This window comes from Sapajus apella, unplaced genomic scaffold (assembly GCF_009761245.1).
Source record: "Sapajus apella isolate SASKATOON/1434 unplaced genomic scaffold, GSC_monkey_1.0 scaffold3, whole genome shotgun sequence".
NCBI classification, from domain to species: Eukaryota; Metazoa; Chordata; class Mammalia; order Primates; family Cebidae; genus Sapajus; species Sapajus apella.
Genome location: NW_022436943.1, coordinates 6,832,821 through 6,852,834, shown reverse-complemented (window position 1 = coordinate 6,852,834; position 20,014 = coordinate 6,832,821). Strand labels below are relative to the sequence as shown.

Sequence of the window (20,014 nt, the reverse complement as noted above, 5' to 3'; positions counted from 1 at the left end):
TGCAAAAGAACACATCAACCCACTGCAAGCTCTGACAACTGCCCTTTCTTTTATCCTTTCTTCTCTCCACGTAGACCACTATGAGCACAATGGGAGGTTGTCACGGTGCCGTTTCCAAATGTCAGACTCACACACAAGGCCGAGGCTTTGAGCTGGTCCACAGAAACCTCTGCTGAAATGCAGCAGGGCCCTTGGTTCGAGCTGGAATGTCTGATAACAATGGGATCCGAATTTCAAGACTCTGTCTGAGGGCTTGCTTCAGCACTCATGCTTTTTTCTCTGTGCTTCTGTCCATTTTCTGTGAAATTATTCTATTCTGTCTTCATTGTTAGGCTCCACTTTCGGTTTTCTTCTATCCTGGCTCAAACCTGTACTCCAGAGCTTTCTTTTGCAGCTTCTAGCACACTGCGCTGAAAACCTTAAACAATTAGCTGCCCTTGCAGATTCTCTCTGACCCTTTTTAACAGCGAGGTTTTACTCTTTCCCCTAGGAAAGTATCTTAACTGTAAGTACATTGGATGGCATTGAGTGCTGCTTCCAATTGAGTCATCTGGTAAACCCATGACGTGCTCTTACACAGATGGGGCAGCCATAGAGAAGAGTCAAGATTCAGGTGTACGTGGCAGGGGACAGGAGTAGACTGAGGGAGGGTTAGGAGGATCCTGTACAAAGAGACAGGAACCAAGGTAATTAAGGCTTTGACTCCAGATTACCCAGTCCTTACAGAGGGAGTGACAGAACAAGTCTAGCAATACAGTAAAAGATGAAAGTAAAGCAGCAGGGAGGGCATTGAAAAGAAACTTGTCGGTTAAACCTTGAAAGGAGACCCAGTAGTTTCATTATTCAAGAGGTATCTCTGCCTGGCACATTACAATAAAGCATTTACAGCAGGCTCATCCAACCCAACACCTCACATTTGCAAAGGGGGACGTGAAAGCGAGGCCCCCAGTGCCATTCCTGACCCCTTGCAGGGCTGGCAGATTTAGCAAATAAAAACATAGAACACCTAGTTAGATTGTAGTTCAGATAAATAACAAACAACTTTTTAGTATACGTGTGTCCCAAATATTGCATGGAACACACTTACACTAAATTCTATTAAATAAATGGGCTATTTACCTTTTTAATTATGACATATCCGGTGTTGGTGTGGGGATCCGTGTCAACCCCTAGGCGTCCCTCACTGTCTCCCACTGTGATATGATACAGAATTTTAGAACTCCCGGTAAATGGCTCATCAGCATCCGTGGCCTGGATGGCTAAGATGGTGGACCCAACCTTTGTATCTTCAGTGAGAGTCAGGTTTCCATACTATGGAGAAAATGGGAGAAGGAAACAATGAGGTTTGTTGTCATCAAAGCCAAAGGACAAACTTATCTCTCTGGTTTCAGAATAAACATAAGCCATAGTTTGCATGTCTTCATGGGGCATGTTTCTTCCTATTGATGAATATGTTGCAGTTGATTTTAACAGCTCATACTCATGAGCTGATATCTATTGTACCAAAGAACACAATATCTCAGAGAGCTACTGGTTGGATTCTAAAACAAATTCCCCCTCCCATATCTAATTTGTTTAAAAACTTAATTAATGTAGTAGTAATGATATAAATAAATAGCCACCATGTATGCAGTATCTATCATGTGGTAGGTACTTTATTTACATTATTTAATTAATTCTGGAATCAACAAAGGGATAGAGGTTGATTAAAAGCTTGAACTTTAACAGCCTGAATATGAATCGTAGGCTTGCTTCTTATTTGTTGGGTGGCTTGAAGCAAGTTACTTCATTTTTTTTTTTTTTTTTTTTTTGAGACAGAGTCTCGCTTTGTCACCAGGCGCCAGGCTGGAGTGTAGTGGTGTGATCTTAGCTCACTGCAACCCCCACCTCCCAGGTTCAAGCAATTCTACTGCCTCAGCCTCCCTAGTAGCTGGGACTATAGATGTGCATCACCACACCCAGCTAATTTTTATATTTTAGTAGAGATGGGGTTTCACTATGTTGGCCAGGATGGTCTCGATCTCTTGACCTCATGATCCGCCCACCTCTGCCTCCCAAAGTGCTGGGATTATAGGCATGAGCCACTGCGCTCGGCGTTATATCACTTCTTTAAGTGTCAGTTTTATCATCTGTCCAATGTAGACGACGATAATAGAACCTACTTCATGTTTGCTGTGGGCATTAAGGGAGACAATACATGTAAAGCTTCTAAATGCCTGGCACATAGCAAGTGCTCAATAAGGAAAAGCAACAAAACACCCTATGGAGTAGTTGTGTTACCATCTCCACTTATGAGGAGCAAAGGCTTGGAGAAGTTAAACCCACTGAGGGTCCCACAGCTAGTGGGTCACAAGATTGGGATTCAAAGCCATGTTTGTGCAACTCCAAAGCCTGTGCTCTTGAACACTGGCCTAGACCATCTCCCACTCTGCTGAAAATCCTCTAGATCATCTCTCTTGGCCTCATGATCCTAAAGAGGGTTATAAGTAGGGTTCAGGAGAGAGGATCACAGCATTGAAAGAAGTAGGTTCACTCTGTAGCTAGATAAGTATTTCAGCTGTGAGACACCAAGTACAGGATTCTTACCCTCAATCTAAAAAACACTGTCTCAATGAAAGGCAGGAGGTCATAAAGTTAGGAAAGAATCAAATGCCCAAGAGAATGGAGGCTGAGAAGACATGAGTTCTTTATTTGATGCCTGCTGAACCTCAGTGCCTGTTATACAAGACATGTCCACTCACACCTCTTCCCACCCCCATCCCCCTCATAAATCAATTCCCTTCTTTGTCACAGCCTTGTCCCTGTTTTGATTTATGAACATCATCAAAAGGCTCTGGGCTGCCTCATAACTGACTTTAAACATGATGTAACAGTCTAGTCAAATGGGCTTCTTGCTCCTTCAAAATAAATAAGTGGGGACTTCCCTCCTAAGGGAAACAATGATAAAGTCATCATCAAGTCTGAATTCCATATCAATGACAAGAAAATAGTAATTTGTATTTTTCTTGAGGTTCTCAACTGATTTTTTACTTTCTGTCCAATTCTAATTCTCTCAAATGTCTTGGGCACATTTTTCTTTGGCTTACATCAGAGATTCATTTTTTTCTCCTCCCTTTCTCTTACCCAATCATTACAAATTAAATTGCCAATATTCCAAATATTAAATTTTTGACCAAAAATGCTTGAGAACTAGAAGTAATCTATTTATTGCCCTAATACACAAAATGTATAATGACAACCTGCAAGCAGCCATTCAACTTTTTTCAATTTGACAAAGATTGTGGTTGTTGTTTTTAAGCAGCCCTTGGAATAAATTAGCTGTTGGCAGGAGTTTATAAACAGATGTTCCCAGACACCTATAACAGTAAATGTTAGTGTTCCCCAAAGAATTCCACTGAAGATGGCATCTGGGTTATTGGTGAACTGACCAAGGTTACCCATTAAGCCTGGCATTTTTCTTAACTACTGTCTGTGTCTTTAACCCAGAAGAAGGGGTCAAGTAATATGAACAAAGTAAAGAAAAAACAATGGCAACTACTCACATCTGATTTTTCAAAGATGGGGATCTGATCATTGATGTCAATAACATTGATTTGCACAGAACAAAGGGTCTTGAAATCTGAAAATCAAAGTCATAGGTCATAGAAATTTTCACTGAAAATCATACATTAAAATCAGAAATCCACAAGAAAATACTTAGCAAGTGGAGTAGCCACAATTTTGCAATTGACATGCAATTTATGCAGAGAGTGGGTTATCTGCTTCCCACCTGTACCCAAGTGGGCTCACTAAGTGTGGGGCAGGGTGGCTAAAGATAGATCTAAGAGAGATTTTTCTGGGTTTTTCATTGCTGTCCACCTGCCGTCTTCCTAAGTAAGCTTAGGTAAGGTTTGTTCCTGAGCAGAATGGCTTCTTTTTTGAAGCGGTCTTTTTCTGACTAATGAAACTTATGTAATCTTCAAAGTCCAGAGCAAAACTCTCCTTCCAGAAAGCTTCTCTGAGCATCCCAGTTGCTGTCTCTCCTCTGAACACATCCATCCTACATCTGCTCTGCCTTCTATGGTGGGGAGGTTCAGGGCCTGCTCTCTCCTCTCCAAGTAAGGGAGGAATCAGTACAATTGGCCTCTTCACAAGTCTGGCTGCCCAGCCTGCAGGAGGCAAGGTGGGGACAGAGGTAGCTCCTGGGACCCTGGAGAAATCACCCAGGCTTTCAGGGCTGGGTTTCACAATTCCAAGACCTAGGCAGATAGCAGCTTCAGCTAGCTTCCAAATGTGTGTGGAGTACAGGTGGGGACAGGATGCCCGGGGGAGAGAGAATGAGAAACAAAATGACAGGTTCTTTGTTGGCTTGCTATTGGTCGAACCGGGGTACACTGCACTGTAGTGATGGTTAAGACTCTGAGCTTGGAATTCACGGTTTGGACTTTGGCTCTGTCACTTAGCATATATGTGACAGATAAACAGTTTATCTATAAAATGTGAATAATAACAGAACTGAGGTTTTCATCATAATACAATTGTTAGTGGCCTCTAAATACCAGCAACTGTATGGCTTTACCTGAGTTATTCATTCATCTTCATGATAACTTCATGATGTAGGTGCTATTGTCATTCCCATTTATTTAACAGATGAGGAAGCCAGGCAATAGAGAAGTTCAGGTAACCTTACTAGGGTCACACAACTAACAAGTGGTGGAGCCAGGATTCAAACCCAGAGGCTCCCTTTGCCCTTCAGCCACTGTCCATTCCTCTGTCTGCTCCATAGCCCAAGGGGCTGACCTTGTGAACTGCATCAAAGCACCTCCTCACCCTGAGGGTAACAGTTGGGTTCTGCCAATGGGAGGCCTGGCAAGAGACTGGAGGGAAGACAGGAGGAGTGCGGCTGGGAGTGTCATGTCCCCGTGCTTCTAGTGACAAGCACAGGCCTTGCTCTTTTGGGGGATGTTCCCTTCCCTGGCTCCTTCAGCTTTTAGGGCAGAAAATGCTGCTCACTGTGCTTCACACCTCCTGTTGGTTTCCTTTAACCCTGCCCACAACCTTTGCAAATAATTCCTTCTTTAAACTCTTTGAGGGGAGCCTCCATTTCCTGCTGGGATCCTGACTAATATTCCCAGGTAATTTAACTCTAGAGCTGGTGCTCAATGTACTGGATATGATCCCAGGGGCAGAATCTATTAACAACCAATTACAAGCAAGTGGATATTGATTAAAGTTCAAGCTGGTTCTCAGAACGTTTGTAGACAACATGAATGGCTGAAGACGGGAGTGGTGCCAGACACCTGGCTCACCGCTCTGCACATATCTCGTTTGGCCAGCAGTGGGCCTTCTGGGTAAACGGCCCTTGATGGTTTTATGTAAAACTGTGTTTCATAGCCTAGTCTCTAATTTTCTGTAGTGCACAGAATGTTTAGTTATATCAACATACACACATATTTGAATATATTTTATAGTCTGGTCCATAATTTCTATAGATGTATTCATGCAAATAAACAATTTGTAATCTGATTTCCACTTTAAACTCTATCTTCAAATTTCTGCAGGTCCCTATGCATTTCCACATGGATCCCCACTCTCCCATAAGCCCTACATGATTTTGTAACTTATCATATTCACCCTTCAAAGCCCAGCTCGGAGACACCTCTTCCAGAAAGCTGTACCTGTTCTCTCCCTCCATTGAGTCACATTTCCTTCATGGGCTACCTTATACACTTCCTTGCAATTTAGTGACTCACATGTCCATCTCCTCTACCAGAATGAGTGCTCCCTCAGGACAGAGTCGTCTATGTCTCCTCAGTATCCTGCATGGTGCCTCACATAGGTAAATGCTGAATAGCTGCTGAAGGAATGGACTGCTAATGTGAAATTGTTAGCTCATCGTGGATAGGGAAGATTTATTATACTTACATCTGTTTTATCTCATCATAATGCAAATATTAGGGCCTTAATATTTGTCAGATTACTGGGTTTCTAACGTTCTGCGTTGGAGACCTACTAAACCTGCGTTCTGCTTAGTATCTCAATATCCCAGTAAAGGAGAGAAAAGTGAAGCACAGTGTGAAACATTTCTTGTTTGTTCTCCATACCTGTGCCTGCCAGCAGAACAATTACTGAATTATATAGTAATTGAAGATTCAGTGCGAGTCAACTCAAAGGACCATCTAGGAGTCTGAGTGCCCTTGAAATGAGTCTGTCTTTGAATCCAGGTATTTTGTGTGTCTGTGCACATTTGTTTAACAATGTGTGCAATTGATTGAGAATGCCCAGTTTTCATCAGATTCTCAAAGGCTCTTGTGACCCAATGGAGATTAAGAACCACTTGCTCTGCAATCGTGTAAGGAGTACAGGGAAGAATGTCTCCTGATGGTGTCAAATGGCCAAATAGAAGCTGAAAGGATAAGACAGAATTTCCTGACAGATGCACTTCTCCTCTACTTTCATACAGTAGAGCCCTTTCAGTCTGAAAGCAAGAATTAGGACATACAATTAGTTTTCCCATTTGTGATCAGGGTCTGCAGAATGTGCCTGGCAGATGTTCATTGATGACAATCCACTGCTGTGCTCTGAAATCCACTACCACATTGGCACTGAGACCTCCTTTCTCTGGGCTGTCCACAGCCAGTCACTGAGAAAAGCAGCAATGGTAAGGCTCCTAAGGCTCCTTCTCAAAGACAGTGAACTCCTTTGACAGCCAACTTTAGTCTCCCCAACAGCTGTGCTGAGCTTTCCTCAGACTGTTCTAATCTAGGACATTCCCACCAGCCTTTCTTCCCCATCTCCCTCCACTCAGGGTCAAGCACCCTTTTTTGTGCCCTCCCCCAATAAAATCCTTGCACATTTAATCTCCTTTTGGCATCTGCTTCTCATAGGACCCAGACTGACATGACAGTGCTGCCTGAGCTGCAGCTCTGGCCTTTACAATGTTCAGCAGCTCTGTGCTATGTGCGTTTCACAAAGGAAGCAAAGAATGTATAAATGGCATCATTCTATAACATCCCAGACTTCAGAGCAGGCAAATAAGTCATAGCTAGAAGGAAAATAATGATTCGTACTCAAGACAGCAGATGTGATACTAACCTTTGTCAGACACTGCTACCGTTAAGTTATACTGAGGAGTATCTTGCTTCTTCAAGGACTGTTTAGCTAACTGTAACATTCCAGAAAAGTTTTCAATTAGGAAGAGTCCGTCCATGGGAAGTTTGGGAGTTTGCTCAACAATACTATAGGCTAAAAAACTGTTGGCAGTATTTTCTTCATCCCTGTCATGTGCAGTAAGGGTCCCGATACTGCTACCTATGAGGAAGAAAAGGAGGAAGTCCAACCATTACAGGCTCCATGTAATCTGTTAAAATAGTTTCACTGGATAAGCACATTCCTAGAAAACACCATGAATAACTTTGGATAGCAGACAAACATTCTTAGATTTATTTTGGTTCTATCCTATCATGTTGTAGGAAATAAGAATAAATAAAAGGTTCCTCTTCAAAGCTTTCCTTCTAATTCATTACGAATAACAGTTTCTTCAAAGATTAATTTACTTTAAAGCTTTTGCTAATAATCTTAAAGTAGCTGTTAGTCATAATAAATAAGTGTATCCTGTGTTCTTAGTTCTTCACTTTAACCTAGATATTTGCCCTAACATGCCTGGACAAGCCCAGGCAAGTCTTAGGTCATAGCTTATTCCCCTTCCTAATTTGGAAATGTTACCGCTTCTGTAAGCATTTCTCAAGTTACCTCCTCTTTTTCTTTGTTCTCCTCTGCCTTTACCTCTTTAGAAAATTTCCAGGTTTTTAGCCAATCTAGTATAGAATGTGAGGTCCCATTCCAACCAATGGAAACTGGACACAGCAGTAGGGCAATTACGTCAGTTTATGAAAGTTATAAATGTCCCTGTCTCCTCTGTTCAGGTGTGCTCTCATGGCAAGGCTGTCAGTGAGTTGCATCCTTCCTGCAGGGTAGGGTAGCCTTGATGAGTGATCCGTTGTCTTGGTGTGGATTTTTCCCAATGTTATAAACCTGTTTCCAACAATGTAATGGGTTGAATAATGTATTAGTTAGCCAGGGCTGTCACTAAGTATCATGGATCAAACAACAGAAACTTATTTTCTCATAGTTCTGAAGCCCAGAAGTCTGTGATCAAGGTGTTGCCAGGGTTGGTTTCTTCTGGGGCCCTTCTCCTTGTCTTGTGGGTGGCTGTCTTTTCCTCCCAGTGCCTTCATAGCACCTTCCTTCTGAACCTCCCTATGTCCACATTTCCTTTTTTTTTTTTTTTGTAATAAATGATGACATCAGTACTAGTTCTGGTTTTCTGATGCCCAGCACATTTCCTCTTATAAGGAAACCAGTCATATTGGATTAGGACCCACTGTAAGGGCATTTTACCTTAATTACCTCTTTAAAAACCTTATCTCCAAATACAGTCACATTCTGAGGTACTAGGGGTTAGAACTTCACCATATGAATCTGGGGGAGGGAGAGGACAATGTTGTTTGGAACAGAGGGTTACTACCTCAACATATAATTTAGGGGGCAGGGGGGACACATTCAGCCTGTAACACCTAGTGCTCCCTCCCAAAACTTCATGTCTACCAGAACCTGAGCATGGGACTTATTTGCAAATAGGGTCTTCCCAGATGTCACTAGTCAAGGATCTGGAGATAAAATAATCCTGGATTTAGAGGCAGTCCTAAATCCAGTGACAGGTGCGCCTGTAAGAAGGGAAATGCACAGAGATGCACACAGAGCGGGAAGTGATATGGAGGAGGAAGCCAGAAGTTGGATTTATGCTACCCTAAGTAGCCAGGGAACACCAGATGCCAACAGAAGCCAGAAGAGGCAAGTAAAGATTCCCCCCTTGAGACTCTGGAGAGAACGTGGCCCTGCTAGCACCTTGATTTAAAACTTCCAGCCTCTAGGACTAGGAGAGAACAGATTTCTGTGGTTTTAAGCCACCGAGTTGGTGGTGATTTGTTGCTGCAGCCCTAGGACACTAATACACACGGCAAAATCACTAAACAAAGAGAATCCAACCCTAGGTTTCTTCTAAGCAATTTCATGGAACAATTGCGAGACTGACTCTACCCCAAAGAGACCACAGGGCAGAGACCAGGTAGGATCCTCTCTGCTATGCTGTAGTTAGCAGTCCTAAGTATTTTATTCCTGTGAGGGTTTCAGTCCAGGGAGTTCTACAAGCCAATGGCTATGACTTGGTCCTGTACCCAGCTCTGGGTGAGTTCTGACAGGTTCCAGATCATTCTACTCTGGGAGGGAGGAATTGTGGGTCTCTTTATATGCTGCAAGAATCCCAATAAGGAGCTCAAACTTGAATTCATCCCATTCTTGGAGTTACACCCCGCCCCCCATCCACTGACACAGTTTACATCCACTGACACATATGGAAATTTTGAGGTTTTTTGGTTTTGGGTTGGGGGAGGAAAAAGAAAGTACCTATTATGTCTACAGTGGAGCTGGACACATGCAGATATGTCTCACAGGCTGCACGCAGGGACCATGAAAAGGAACAGGACAGAAGACAATATGTATCTAGTGCATATGCATGCATATGCCCTTGCAAGAAAAGCATCTGTGTGCTGGGATGAAAGAGCATCTTACTCAATTCTGTGGTCTTTTGGTGTCTCAACAGCCCTGCTGTGGCCCTATCCCCTCAGCAGGTGAGCAAGAAACTGTTAGATATAGTGAACCCCAAGTTTTTCTTCAAAGAATTAGTATGTCAGCATGTTCAGCTCTTATTCTTTAATTCTCCATTTTAAAGTTTAACTTCCTTGTAATTTCAGTAAACAACCTTTTCCACCAGTTCTAATCAGTAGTTCACATCTGTTCCCCCAGTCACCTGCTTTGATCCCTGGTTACCTGCTCTGACCTGCTTGTAACCATCCTTTCTGCCAAACTACCCACCCCACCACTCTGGCTCATATCACTGCTCCCTTTAAAATAGCCAGTTGGAATTAGACTAGACTGTGTGTTCTAACCCTAGCCAGTAGGGGAACAACACAGCAGCAGGGGTAACCTCGGTCAGAAATAAGTACCCCTTCCCCTCCCTTGTCCAGGTGTGTGCTCGCCATTGCTCCATCTGTGAGCCGCACCCTTCTATAGAAGTAAATTGCCTTGCTGAGGAAATTTATATTCGAGTGCTACTTCTTTTGTGGCACGGAAAATTTTACATACAACAAAACTGAGCACACTGTCTTCCTCTCACTCCACAGGAAACTTCCATGCTGCTAGAGGCACCAGGAGGACTGCAGACATCAGAGGACACCCCTCACTGGGAGCAGAGGACCTTGTGGATCAGTTGGAAGTGAAAGGAGAATCATGTCTCTGAGTGACTGAGGCCAGGAACAGGTGGCAGCTCAAACTGATACAGGAGTATACACAGCATCTCTTGGAAATATGCAGAAATATTCAGGGAGGTGAGGCTTTTATGAGAGTCTAAATTTTCCGTATGAACATATAAGACTTGGGGACAAGTGGGATTCAAGTATAAATGTTAGTGTTGCTATCACTTGGGGACATGAGTTCCACAAGATACCAAACAGGAGAATGTAAATACACTGGGGAATGAAAAAAAGTAAAAATATACGTGTGTGTGTGTGTGTATGTGTGTGTATACACACAGACATATATATACATATAAATGGGGTCCTGCTTTGTCACCCAGGCTGGAGTGCAGTGGCATGATTTCAGCTCACTGCAAACTCCACCTTCCAGGTCCAAGCGATTCTCATGCCTAAGCCTCCCAAGTAGCTGGGATTACAGGCATGCAGCACCATACCTGGCTAATTTTTCTATGTTTTTTGTTTTGTTTTTGTTTTTTGTTTTTAGGAGAGACAGGGTTGGCCAGGCTGGACTTGAACTCCTGGCCTCAAATGATCTGCCCATCTTGGCCTCCCAAAGTGCTGGGTAGGATTATAGGCATGCACCTGGCCTAACTCAGTACTTTATCAAGGTTTTATTTGTTAATATTTTCACCTACTCATGTCCTATCAGCTCAGCTAGATAGTAAGTCCCCACGGGGAAGGAGCATTGCCTTGTACCTCTCTCAGGCTACACATATAGAATATGCTCCATTGATTTATAAGAATTCCTGGTCCACTAAAGACTCTGAAACATTTTTACAAAATAAACTCTCACCTTTAGAGAGGCAAATAGCATGCTGAGCCCCTTCAAAATTTATTCTACCCACAATGACATCTTCAGTCTCAGAAAACCAGCACTATCCTCTTCCCAAATGAGGTAGGTGCCTCTAAAAGGGATCCTAGCAATCCCCATATCTCCTGATATTTGTGATTTTTCATAACCCCATCCTTTTGAGTGCAGGCTGGGCCTAGCGACTTGTTTCTAATGGCAAAAGTAATGGGATCACTTCCAAGATTAGGTCATAGACTAACTTCCATCTCACCTGTCCTTTCCTGCTCTGCCGTGCTTCTCTCTCCGCATTCCCTTTCTCTCTCAGAACTCTCACTCTGAATTAGAGGTACCCAGCTAAACTGCACCCAGATTCCTGACTCACAGAAACTGTGACATAATACATGTTTGTTGTCTTAAGCTGCCAAGCTTTAGGGCAATTTGTTTTGCAGAAATAAGTAACAAATGCACTAAATGTTTGACCCAATGTAAAAGAGGCTAGAGGTGTCATGTCAAGGTCAAGAAAGGTTGTCAAAGACTTTCCACCTTCATTCAGTGTCACAGACCATCCCAGATTTCCCAAAAGTGTGATGGCACACGTGTTTGCTGGCTATTGTGACACATTCTATTGCTGCACAGTTGACACTGTGAGAAGATTCTTCCTTATAATGAACTGAAATCCTTCAAGCTGACATTAACTCTTCCTGTTGTGGCAAGAGTTGGAATAAATGAAAGAGGAAATACAGTGACACAGAACACACTGACAATAGGCAGCCCACAGGACACCTGACAGCAAGAAGAGAAATAATGAGCAGTGTGAGGAAGCAGCTTCAGCAGCACCCACCAAGCCTCTAGGGAGGCACCCACTCTGCCAGAGGTGTGTCTGGTGAGAGATGGAGGGACCAAAAGAAAATGTGAGCCCATCCACAAGGCATATGAGGATCTGTCCACAGGACAGCAAAGCTCTAGAAATGATAGTCGTAAGAGTCTGCTACACTTGGAAGCCTCTGAAATATACACAGCCAAACAAAACACAACATTTCAAGAAATGCCAGTCGCTCAGTCAAGGGGCTCAGTGCCAAGAGGGAGATAGACAAGGACTGTCCCAAACCCAGAGAAGCCATAAAACTCCCCAAAATTATAATGTTCTTATAGGAGCTGTTGTATATAAACTAACAAGCCATCAGAGGACACAGTAAAAGAAACCATAGCAAGACAAAGCAAAACTGACAAAAATAGAGGGACTTGGACTTCATGTAGCAGCCTCTGGAATTACATTATCAGCTTCTTAGAGAGGGAGGTCCAAGGGTCAAAAGTCAACTTCCATTGGTATTGCTTGCGTATTGCAGGGTATCTGACTTTGGATGTAAATGTTTAGATTCTTTGACAAATGTGATGAGATTAGACCTCTTTTAAACGAGATTAGTGGTCAAATAATATATGGGGAGTTCCTGCAAATGAGGTATCCCTATACACATATACAAGATATTAGTGCAGGTAGTCACGATACCAATGAGAGTGGTAAGGATAATCACAGCAGTGATAATTGCAGTAGTGGTAGTGGTTGTTATAAAAGCCCCAGTTTAAGAATACTACTCAGATAATGTTTGATCCCAGATATGGTACCCATGTGACTCCCAAGGTGCAGTCAACCTCTGTGCTGTGCAAGACATGGATTATTGACCCAATAAATTCTCCTGCCTTTTTCCCAACAGAGCAGAGAAATGGAAAGCAGTTACACAGCATTAGGCAGCTCTCATTTCTTACCCAGTCGTTCATTCTCCTGGACCTCAAATACGCTTACTGGTGATGGGCATGTAGGTGGATTATCATTAATGTCTTTAACTTTTACATGAATCGTCAGGCGGTATGAAAGTGCTTCTCCATACTCATCCTTTGCAACTGCATAAAAAACATACTACAACAGGAAAGTCAGAGTTAAGACAAGACTCACCCACCACCCTCTGCAAAAGGCAGAGAAAATAGCCGTTTCATTTCTATGTCATTTACTCCCTTATTTTTAATTTACTTAAAACTGGGAAATAAGAAAAAATGAGAGGGGTCAGAATTATGTGAAAATTATCATGTCTTTGAAAACCAATAATATGCTGAAGACTGGAGGGTGTGTGTGTGTGTTTTAAGTAAAATCCATTTTGCTCTCAACTGTGGATGAGCATGGGACTTTGTCTTGTTGCCTGTGAAACTCTTCTCTTTTACTCACTGCATCCTTTTCTTCTCGGTCCAGGGGCTGAGTCACATAAATATCTCCTTCCTGGTCAATCGAAAATGGGAATCTTGGCCAATTCTCTTTGTCAACTAAGGAATATTGTGCACCAGGATCATTCCACCGCACCTACAGGACCCAAAGTCAATTGTGAGGAAAGCTACATTTGGACAGAGAGAATGGAAAGGAAATAATTTTCTGGTTCTCAGCTAGAAATATCTGACAACCTTGTTTGTGTGTCTGTGGTTTCTTATAACAACTGAATTACATTTTTCACTTTCAACCTAAAAGAAGTCTGTTCCCTGCCCCACCCCCACCACCAAGTTATATTGCTCAAAAAAAGCACACCGGGGAATTTTTCTTCTCTAAAGCAATTCTTCACAAACCATCTAAAGGGTTTCTGGGTTGCTTTCTTTTAGAAGTCTGACTGTGAAAGCTTCCTATCCATGAAACATCAATTTAAGAAACAAAATGTACTTTGTAGCTGGCAGTGTCTGAGGACTAAGCCGTGATGTGTGGTGAGCGTCTAACACTCACCAATGAAGATGAACAGGGGCAGTAGGGTCCACTCTAAAGTCCTCTCCATGTCATGAAGTAAGACAAATGATACAAAAATAAGGACATTCCTTCCCTAAATATTTAGTCTTAGGGACTTCAGAGATGAGAACAACTGCCAGCTCCTAGGGTTGTTTGTAAACAACCTGGCAAAAATAAAAAATAACACAAGTAAGACCAATCTACTGGCTATATAGACAGAGCCTGGTCTCTCTGATATATTAATAATGTTTACTGAGTTTGCCACATGGCAGACATAATTCTAAACATATTTATGTGTTATCTCATTTAATCTTCAAACAGTCCTGTGAAGTACAGACTACTGTTATGAAAAACTAGGGTGCAAAAAAATTAAGTGACTCACTCAAGGTCCGACTGCTAGTTGAAATTTCCACAGTAAACTATCCTCAGAGCAGCCTGGGAAGGTATCACAGAAGCGACTTTGTCTCTTCCTAATTATTTAAGCACCACCCGTTGTCCATGCAAAGACTACTGTCTTGGTTTTAAAGGGAGCTCCTCTTGTGTCCTAAAAATTCACCCTGAGTTCCTTTCATTCTCTTGAGCTATGCTCTTTCTCTCTCTTCTCTTGGATTTTATAATACCCAGAGCATTTTCTCCAGGCCTGAAAATTGGGTAGGCACTCTAGAGTGTTTCCTTGGCAGCCCCAAGAGCCACTAAGCATACGTTCTTTGCAGCACTTACAAATCCCGATGGGGGTAACGTGAATAAGAGCTAGGAAGACTTTAGTCTAGGCCCCCAATTGGAAATTTTCATGGTAATGAGTGCTGACATGATTTTTTTCTAACTGGGAAAGCAGAATTCTTCCTGCTGTTGTTCTTTTCCCCTACCCCCTGAAGTTGAAGTTCTTTAATTCAACGTTCAAGAAAGAAATAAATGTCCCTGGGCCCATCCCAATAAATATGATGGGATAACCCATTCCAGGGCCCCTCAACAATAGTAGCATTAAAAAAAAATAGGGGAACTACAGACTAGTATTATTTTATAATATTAATATATTTTAATATCTAGCATTTTATTTACTTTTACAGATACTATCTCAGTTACTCTTCACAAAACACTGAGGTGTTATCCCTACTTTATTGATGAGTCATTGGGGCTCGAAATAGTTAAATGACTTGTTTATGATCAGTCATTCAAGTAATGGGACGGGAATATGATTTTGTTCATCTGCTTCCAAATCCAGGGATCTGGACCCACCAACCCACAACTTTCATGTCGAGGAATCTCCTGGGCTTCCAGAAAATATCAAATCTGGGTGGGGTCCAGAGTGGATTTCCAGGAGCTAAGGTAGGAGGAGGCCCAGGGTGAGAGCATATGCCATGGAGGTGGGGAAGTAGGAGCGTCTGAATGGAGGGGAGAGGCACACACAGGAGACAGAAGACCAGGGGCGAGGGAGTTTCCAAGTGGAAAGGTTCCCTACTATGATCCTTTTACCCCTAGCCAGTCCTATCTCTGTCTCTTAGCCTATGATGTGGCAAGTCTATTGGGTCAAGATTTTCTTCCACAATAAGAAGTAGCAGCCTTTCAAAACTATTTGTAACCCACAAATCAAACCATGTCCAAGCATACAATGTATGCACCATATATGACCCACTGCAGGGCAGCCATATCCCACACTCACAGGGAACAACAAACTTCATTTCTGTCTACTTTTAAGGTGAGGGTGAGGGAAGTTCTCTCTGAAAGCAAAAATGTATATCTGATGTAGTTTGGATGTCTGTCCCTTCCAAATCTCATGTTGAAAATAATCCCCAGTGTTGGAGGTAAGGCCCAGTAGGTGATTGGATCATGGGGGCAGATCCCTCGTGAATGACTCAGCATCATGCCTTTGGTGATAAGTGAGTTCTCACTCTCAGTTCACATGAGACCTGGTGTTTAAATATGTGTGGCTCCTCCCAACTAACTCTCTTGCTCCCACCCTTGTCATGTGATGCTTCTGCTCCCCCTTTGCCTTCTGCCATGGTTGTAATTTTCCCAAGACCCTCACAAAAAGCAGATGCTGGAGTCATGCTTGAACAGCCTGCAGAACCATGAGCCAATTAAACTTCTTTATGAATTACCCATCCTTGGGTATTTATTTATAGCAATGCAAAAATGGCCTAACACAATATCTGCATCCAAGTTTTCTGCCCATGATGCATGGTCAAGTCCAGTGACTCGTGGCCAGGGCTATATAATGTGCTTTATAATCATGCTATGCAAAAATGTATCTAATAAATGTATCAGCGAAGACCGTGAGGGTGGGTCTGTACAAAATGAGGCCATTAATCTAGCTGGTTCTCAGTACTACCTCGGTACTACTCTACTTGGGCTTGGGTACTACCTGAGTGATTTTGATGGGGTGAGGATCAGTCGAGTTTTCCACGATCTCCACAGGTTCCGGTGCTTTCCAAATATTCTCTGTCACTATGATATCCACAGATGTGGTATCACTGAAGGAATTCTCACTCTGGCCACCCATATCCTTCACTGAGACCACCAGATTATAGGAAGGATTCTTAGCAGGATCCAATTCCTTAGCTCCTATGAGAAGTAGGGGAGAAGGGAATAGGAAGCGTCTCTGGAAGAAACAGACCCAACTACTTCCTTTTTCTGACTGAGACAGTCCTACCAGGGCACCCCTGAACGTACCTTCTCGGGTAAGAGAGATGCCCCCAGTTTTGTTGTTGATCTGAAAGTACATGATATTGTTGATCATGGGAAGCTGGATAACAATCTGGTAGTAAAGCTGGGCATTGGGAGTGGCTGGATCATCCAGGTCTGTGGCGTTGACGTACAAGAAGGGCTTTCCTGTTTAACAAAGCATACCCAGAAAAAAGATATTAATTGAAACCCAAACCAATCATAGCTACTTTTTCCTTCTAAAAAGTGGAGATAGAATGGGAAAAGGTGTGATAATTCACACTAGTGGTGAAATAAAAATTTATCCCACTCCCCTTCCCTAAAGTAAGATTTCTCAAGGTATGGTCTAAGATCTTCTAAGGGTCCCTGAAACTGTTTCAAGAGCTCTATGAAGCTAAAGGTCATGTATGTGTAAATGATCCATTTAAAGTACAAGATAATTTAATGAATTCTAGTGTAAAAGAATGGAAAATATGGCATTGATGTTGATTTCACTTTGCAACTAATATTTAAGAAACCACCATTTATTGAGTTTGGGCATAGTACTAAAGAATGTCCAGTTACCTGAAAATACTATTAAAATATTCCTCTCTTGTCCAACTGCATATCTGTGTGAAGCTAATTTTCCTTCATATATTTCAACCAAAATAGCACATGGCAACAGAATGCATGTAGAAACAGACATGAGAATCCAAGTATTTTCTATTAATCCAGATGTTAAAGAGATATGCAAAGATTAAAGCAATGCCATTTTTTCACTTTTTGTCTTGAATATACAGTTATTTTCATAAACATGTTGATTAGTGTTATTTTTAATGAATTAATAATTTTTTAAATTTCTAATACAGTAAATGTTGATAGATATAACCAGTGATGTATTAGAGACAGCTAATGAGACTCAGTTGTTGAACTTTCAGAAATCTTCTGCATCAGTTAACACCAGTGGTCACTTGCAATGGGCCATGGTAGGAGTAATTACAACATGGAAATTGGAAAATTCTACAAATCAGAGCTTTGTCCCCCCCAAGAGAAATAGCTGTTAAGCCTTTACCAGGACACCACTGAATATAACCCATGTGTCTAAAAGTTCTTTGGAGCCCTCAGTAAATTTTAAGAGAATATACAAGTCTTGAAACCAAAACGTTTGAGAACCATTCCCTAGAAGATACTATTAGTGAAGAGAGAAAAGGTACAGCCTGGAGGTCTGGAGGCTTCACATTTAGCAGAGTCTGTGTGAGTCTTTGGTATGCAGCCTGAGGGACAGGGACATTGCTCCACAGAATAAAGTTAAGTGAACTTTTTTCCTGAATTTTTGGTAGCAGGCATTGAAGAAAGAGAAGGAAAAGATGAAGTAACTTAAAGAGAAGCTTGATGGTGGGATGATGCAAATGGTCCTAAGTCTTGATTAGTATTATTTTAAATGAGTATCTTTTTAGATTTCTAATACAGTAAATGTTGATAGATATAACTAGTAATGTACTACAGACAGCTTATATTCGAGAACTCAAAAATCTAATATTCATTTATGTTGTGTGTATTGTTAGGAGGTGACGCTCCTTCCTAGGAGGCTGCTGGACACACTCACGCCTTATGAAGGGCTCTTGTGGAAGTGCAATGTGGCATAAAGAAGGGCTGAACCATAGCTGGGACACGAGAAGAAAAGAGCTGGAAACCACCAGTGACAATGGCAATGGAGGCTCCTGAGAAGATAAGGGGAATAAGTACACCTTTCTAGAGTGTTCTAGAGCTCTGAGGTATCTTAAAGCTCACCCTAGAAAACTGTTTTTTAACTAGAGGTAATTTTTTTTTTTTTTGAGACAGAATCTCCCTCTGTTGCCCAGACCAAGCACAATGGTGTGATCATGACTTACTACAGTCTGAATCTCCTGGGCTCAAGTGATTGTGCTGCCTCAGCCTCCCAAGGAGCTGGGACTGCAGGCGTGTACGCCACACCTAGCACACTTTATTATTTTTTTGTACAGACAGGGTCTCACTTTGTTGCCCAGGCTGGTCTCAAACTCCTGGCTCAAGTGATCCTCCCAAAGTGCTGGGATTTTGTGCCCCTCCAGCTCCCAGCAGAGGACACTTGGCAATGCTTGGAGACATTTTCATTGTCACAACTTGGCGGGGGACACATAATGGATAGAGGTCAGAGGGATGTTGTCAATCATCCCACAAGGCACAGAACAGCCTCTGATCAAAAAAAGAATTACCAGGCCCAAGATGTCAACACGTAATGCTGTGGTTGAAAGACCATGCTCTAAAGCAACAGAGATAGTGAAACAACTCTCAGATCGGTGTGAAATGTAGGTAAGATAGTAAGTGCCTACTCAGTGACAGTTGCAGCTGTCTAAGTCGCCAAAGTCTGCCCCTTCCACCTGACACGATCTTTCCATAAATCTCTCTGGCCCCTGCCTGTTACCTGGGCGAGAGTTCTGCCTTACTGAGCCTTCATACTTTGACTGGAGAAACATGGGTCGATTGTCGTTGATGTCCTTCACTTCTATGGTGATGGGTACTGGACCCTCCACTACAGCTCCACTAGCATCCAGGGCTGCAACCTGATGTTGAGGAAAAGGAAAGCATGTTGATGAGACTGGACTTCATGTCACATGCCCAAAAAATCATTGGAAGGAAATTAGAGCTCAAAGAACCAATGGCCTAGTGACGGTAGGAGAGAAAGAACTCATAAAAGCCTAAATTGGGAGCTGCTAAAATGGAGATTGTATCAGTTAAGCCTGGCTAATCGTGACGGTGACTTTCTAGCAGTGGGGTGTGCTGGACACTGACCATGGGTCTGTTCTGGATGGCTGGAGTCCATGAAACAAGGGCACTTTGACCCCTGAGAACATGAAAGTGTGTCCTCTTCCAGAGCCATTTTTGTGGTCAGCTTGCAGGGCTCGCAGCAGAAGTACCAGACGGAAAGCTTTCGTCTCACTCTTTTTTCCATCGTTAGCTTTCTGCCTTTACTAGGTGTTTAGATATCAACCGTGAAAACTAAAGGCGAATGAGTGGGAGAAGGATCTTTTTAGTCAGCTTCTGGCTATCAGTTCCTTCTGCTTCTTCCAATGCTCAAAGGAGCTCCATCCCCGCACTGATGCAGCCTTCTTTATGGGTTTAAGCCAGTGTAAGGGCTTAGACCTTCAGGCTGATACGACTGAAGTATCAGAAACATGCTGACTTTTGATCCAAGTACCTAAGCATGGCCTTATTTGGATAACTAATGCTGTGGGAGGGTCCTGGCAATGTAATGGGATTACTCTGGTTAAAAAGCCTAAAGAAAAGGATATGTTTGCCACACCCCTCTGTAGTTGGTAAGAAACAGACAAATGAGGATTACAAAAGCATGCCACTAATGTAAGGAAAGCTGTATCTGGGGCCTATGCAAGGGAGGAAGGTGCCAGCAATACTTCCAGAACAAAGGGTGCTCAGAGAGGCTGGAATTAGATTCCT

At 42.5% G+C, this 20,014-nt stretch overlaps 1 protein-coding gene across 1 annotated transcript in view; it reads right to left on the bottom strand.

Annotated features, from left to right (window-relative positions):
• Positions 1-20,014, bottom strand: part of CDH17 (cadherin 17) — a 78,009-nt gene that overhangs the window by 23,375 nt on the left and 34,620 nt on the right. Inside the window, exons 5-12 of the mRNA XM_032249101.1 lie at positions 18,984-19,122; positions 16,571-16,729; positions 16,263-16,462; positions 13,361-13,492; positions 12,907-13,057; positions 7,075-7,290; positions 3,543-3,619; positions 1,120-1,311 (exon numbers count right to left, since the gene is read on the bottom strand). Coding sequence (XP_032104992.1) covers positions 1,120-1,311; positions 3,543-3,619; positions 7,075-7,290; positions 12,907-13,057; positions 13,361-13,492; positions 16,263-16,462; positions 16,571-16,729; positions 18,984-19,122 — 1,266 coding nt within the window. The remainder of the gene's footprint in view (positions 1-1,119; positions 1,312-3,542; positions 3,620-7,074; positions 7,291-12,906; positions 13,058-13,360; positions 13,493-16,262; positions 16,463-16,570; positions 16,730-18,983; positions 19,123-20,014) is intronic.